The 4268-nt window shown below is 50.9% G+C and overlaps 1 protein-coding gene across 3 annotated transcripts; it reads right to left on the bottom strand.

The window, feature by feature from the left end:
• Positions 1-547: 547 nt before the first annotated feature.
• LOC119316750 lies at positions 548-3122 on the bottom strand. Of its 3 annotated transcripts, none has more exons than XR_005153269.1 (2): positions 3019-3122; positions 548-1382 (listed from the first exon to the last, which is right to left on the bottom strand). XR_005153269.1 is itself a non-coding variant. In XM_037591130.1 (2 exons), exons 1-2 carry the CDS (start codon positions 2593-2595, stop codon positions 1288-1290), a joined length of 567 nt encoding a protein of 188 aa, XP_037447027.1. In that variant the 5' UTR covers positions 2596-3012; the 3' UTR covers positions 548-1287. The 3 variants fall into 3 exon arrangements, 1 of the variants encoding a protein (XP_037447027.1); XR_005153268.1 differs by lacking the exon at positions 3019-3122 and adding an exon at positions 2059-3012; XM_037591130.1 differs by lacking the exon at positions 3019-3122 and adding an exon at positions 2124-3012.
• Between the last annotated feature and the right edge of the window lie 1146 nt (positions 3123-4268).

Genomic DNA, 4268 nt, shown 5'->3' with positions numbered 1-4268 from the left:
GACTAAAAACCGCACTTCATTGGACAGACAAGTGCACTGCATGATTTCTTTTTTGTGGGACGTAAATTTTCTTAGACGGAAAGTGGAGTGCGCTTCACATCGGAACCACACTTATTTAGACTAAAAACCGCACTTCATTGGACAGACAAGTGCACTGCATGATTTCTTTTTTGTGGGACGTAAATTTTCTTAGACGGAAAGTGGAGTGCGCTTCACATCGGACGTAAGTGGACCTCAACACTTCCGAAACTAAACCGCGCCGCCCCCGAAAGGGAACCGCATGACATTTTTGTTAACATTTGTCCTACTTAATATTTTTCATGACATTTTTGTTAACATTTGTCATACTTAATATTTTTCTACGAGCGTAGACCAAACGCATGGAACCGCATGACATTTTTGTTAACCTTTTTCATACTTAATATTTTTCTACGAGTGTAGACCAAACGCATGGACCGTATTAATTTTTCTGCCCTTTCACATTTGGGAGTAAGTGAATCACATTGCAGTGTCGACCAAATCGAAAACAACATATCACACACACTGCTTCAAATCAAAAACCGCACTGCAATGTCAACCAAGTAACTGCATGCAGGTTTGACTATACTGCTTTTTGCTATGATTCTTAAACAAGGCATGTGATACGTGAGCTTGTTCTTGAGCCCGAATGAGCTTCCAGAGAGTTCAAAGCAAACTCTCACACACATAAAAAGTGTACTGCAGTTGTTTTGGCCATCATTCTTTTCAGTTATCTACAGAAGGAGACAACAGGAGGTGAAACAATAATTTCAGCACCACCCATGAAATCCTCCTGCAGATCCTTCAAACAGATTTCAAGGTGAAGCTCTCCAGCTCCAGCAATGATATGCTCACCAGAATCTTCAATGCTACAGAGAACCAGAGGGTCAGACTTCGCTAGCCGCTTCAAACCCTCGACAAGCTTAGGAAGATCAGAAGCCACCTTGCACTGAACAGCAACACGCACAACAGGGGACACAGCGAACTTCATTGCCCTGATTGGGCAGGCATCAACTTCCTCCTCATTTGTCAGGGTTGCATTTCTTGGTGATGAACTGATCCAAACCAACCAAAGCAACAGTGTTATCACAGGGAACATCCTCAACCGTTTCTTGCTTCTTTACCATCCAGATAACAGTATGCTGGACACTCTTCACATACAAATCCTTCTTCTGGCCAGGAACAAAGTTAGGACCCATGATACGGACCTTCATACCAGTTGCAACCCTCCCAGCAAAAACACGTCCAAAGGCAAAGAATCTACCCTTGTCATATGCTAGTATCAGTCATGCAAAGATCACGAGCAACTTCCTGGGCGATAATCCCAGCAGCTGCCACAAGGGAATCCGTAAGCGTAGAGTTGTCTGCAAACATGTAAATAATATGTGAGGACGGTGCAAAAGCATCCAGATTAATAGTTGAACACAATATACATTAAAATAGACACTTGAACATATTTAACCACTGAGAGATGTAAGTATGGCACAACATTACACTACATTGAAACAAACCATGATTAAAATAAGTTCAAAAAGGACAAACCGGGTATTTAGCTATGTTTTTAAAGCGTCCCTAAGGCGACGCCTAGGCGACGCCTAGGCGTCGAAGCGCTCCCCCTCCGCTTTGGAAAATCGACCGCTTTGGGCGCCTAGGCGTCCAAAGCGCCCGCCTAGGCGTCGCCTAGGCGCCAAAGCGCCCCCCCCTCCCTAAGGCGGTAAGGCGTCGCCTTAAAAACATAGGTATTTAGTAACATGGTTAACAAAATCTGGTGGGACATTGCAAACAATATTAATACAAGGACATGTGTTTTTGTGCTACCAAGTACAACCGTGTAAATTGTAATACAGTCAGCAACTAACAGGAGCATACACCAAACTGGGCAGATTTTGAGCCATGGGATTATATGCCAATAGTTACATTTAAGCTTGTCAAAGCATAAATCATTCATAAAAGCAGTAAGAATAAGCTCCAGGAGACAGCAAGGGCTGAAACTACTTATTTCAAAACAGTGAAACAGCTCATTAAATTTAACTAACTTACAGAGATCCGGTTTTTGGAAATAATATGGCACAACTAAGAGCAGGCTACAAAAGGAGAGAAACTACAGGTGAGGGTGCCCGCATGCATGGACGAGATGCACTGCACGCCCGGGCGAGCTGCACTGCACGCCAGGGCAAGCTGCACTGCACGCTGGTGGCACTGCACGCCAGGGAAGGTCGCGGAACTGCATGCCATCGTACATCGTACTGCACGCCATAGTTGGCCGAACTGCACGTGAGCCGCCGGGGATGGACATGCACTAGACCTCGCCGGAGGTAGTTTGCGGGGAGAGGAGGAAGAAGGAAAGGAGAGAGGGGAGGGCGGCTCGTAGGGGAGGGCAGAGAGCTCGACGCCGCCGTAGAGGAAGGAGCTGCAGGAGGATCCTGCCGTATCCGTCTCCAGGAAGGCGTGGGAGGAGAGGGGTGGAGGATCTTGCCTGATCCGTGACCGGCTAGCACAGGAATGGGAGGTGTAGGAGGATCCAACCGGCGGGCAGGCACAGGGGACGGATGTGGAGGAGGATCCCGCTGGATCCATCGTCGTTCAGGCACAGTAGGAGGGGGTGGAGGAGGGTCCTGCCGGATCCGTCGCCGGGCAGGCACGGGAGGACGGAGATGGAGGTGGATCCCGCCGGATCCGTCGCCGGGAAGGCACGATAGGAGGGGTGGAGGAGGGTCCTGCCGGATCCGTCGCGGGGCAGACCTAGAGGTGGGAGATGGAGGAGAGGGGGACGACTGCTGCACCGGGGGATCCAGAGCGCCAGCGGGGCCATCGAAGGAAGAAGGCGGTGGGGCGGGTCCCGAGCGGCGGCCACGAGGAAGGAGATGGTGGGGCGGGTCTCGAGTGGCGTCGCGGGAGGAAGGAGGTGGTACGGCGGGGCCCGGGAGCTGGTGGGAGAGGAAAAAGGGAGGAAGGAGGTGGCCGCGGTAGTGTGGGGACAGGGGCGGCGCTGGTGGTTACCGCAGTGGTGCGCCGGTGGGACGGAGCAGATGCAGGGATTCCCAGATGCAATGGGGTTCGTGGGTTTGGTGGTTGGATCGGGGATAGTGTGGAGCAGCTGTGTGGTTAGTTTGTACTAGTAGCTACGAGTGGGTACGAGGTGTTATGAGAATAAGCGGAGGTGTTAGCAGAATAAGGTTTTAAGGGATGTTATTAGAATAGATCCACGGTTGAACACATAAGGAAAATGTGTCCAAAAGCCCAGCGCGCCGATGAACGCGAGCAGAGTGTGCCAACGGACGCGAGCAGAGCGCACCGCGGCGCCTAACAGCGAGAAGAGCTTGCCGAGGGACGCGAGCAGAGGCCGGCATAGTGATAGGTGGAAAATAAGACGAACTGTGCGAGCGATGTCGGAGACATCAAGCACGAACCAGATTAGAGTTGCGTGTGCGATACGTGGCATACAGTTGATCCATCCGAGCTGTTTGTGCTGGAATAAGTCGTGTGTGTTGCCGGCAAATGCTTGCTGGTATATAACCTTAAATTTAACCCAAAAAGTGTTAATGCATGTTACAAAAATTGTATAGCTGGAAACTATGTTCAAATACGACTCCAACGATATAATCTTTGGGGACATGCATTCATATTTTATTAGTTAAATCCTACATATAAACTAGGACGGGGTATAGTAGGTAATTAAATCACAAACGTTTTTTTATTAACAGTATGTGTACATGGCCTTTCATCCTCCTCTCGCACGTCTTGTCACCCTGCTGCCGCAGACGGCTTACAGCGCAAGCTTGCGCAGCACGCGGGGGCATTCTTTTGGCCAAACGGTGGTGCCACTGAATCATCGACGAGCCCGTTACCGCGCAATCTCGCAGGTTCCCGCGCAAGCTTCCCGCCCGACTCGGTGAAATCCCCCCAAATCCCAATTCTTACCAGCCTTCTATATAAATCCTCACCGTCGGCGAGTCCTGTGTTGCATTTTCCCCTCCCTCCCTGTAGCTTATCTTGTCTGCTTCTCCCACAATCGCCAATGGCACCGGTCAGTCATCGTCGCTCAGCCACTCCGCTGTCATCAGAGGACATCTCCAGCTGGGAGGCTACACCCTGGCGGTGGCACAGTCCCCGGCGTAGTGTAATGCGCGTGGCGTCCCTCTTGGGTGTGCGCGGAACACCCACCACATGCTCCGCCGCCGCTGCCCGTCGGCAGCTGTTGCCGGCCGCCGTTGCCGCCACACCACCGTCGAAAGCCAGGGCCATCTCCT

This window comes from Triticum dicoccoides, chromosome 6A (genome assembly GCF_002162155.2).
Source record: "Triticum dicoccoides isolate Atlit2015 ecotype Zavitan chromosome 6A, WEW_v2.0, whole genome shotgun sequence".
Classification (NCBI taxonomy): Eukaryota; Viridiplantae; Streptophyta; class Magnoliopsida; order Poales; family Poaceae; genus Triticum; species Triticum dicoccoides.
The sequence above is the reverse complement of the archived record's forward strand: the minus strand, read 5'-3'. Positions and strand labels throughout refer to the sequence as shown.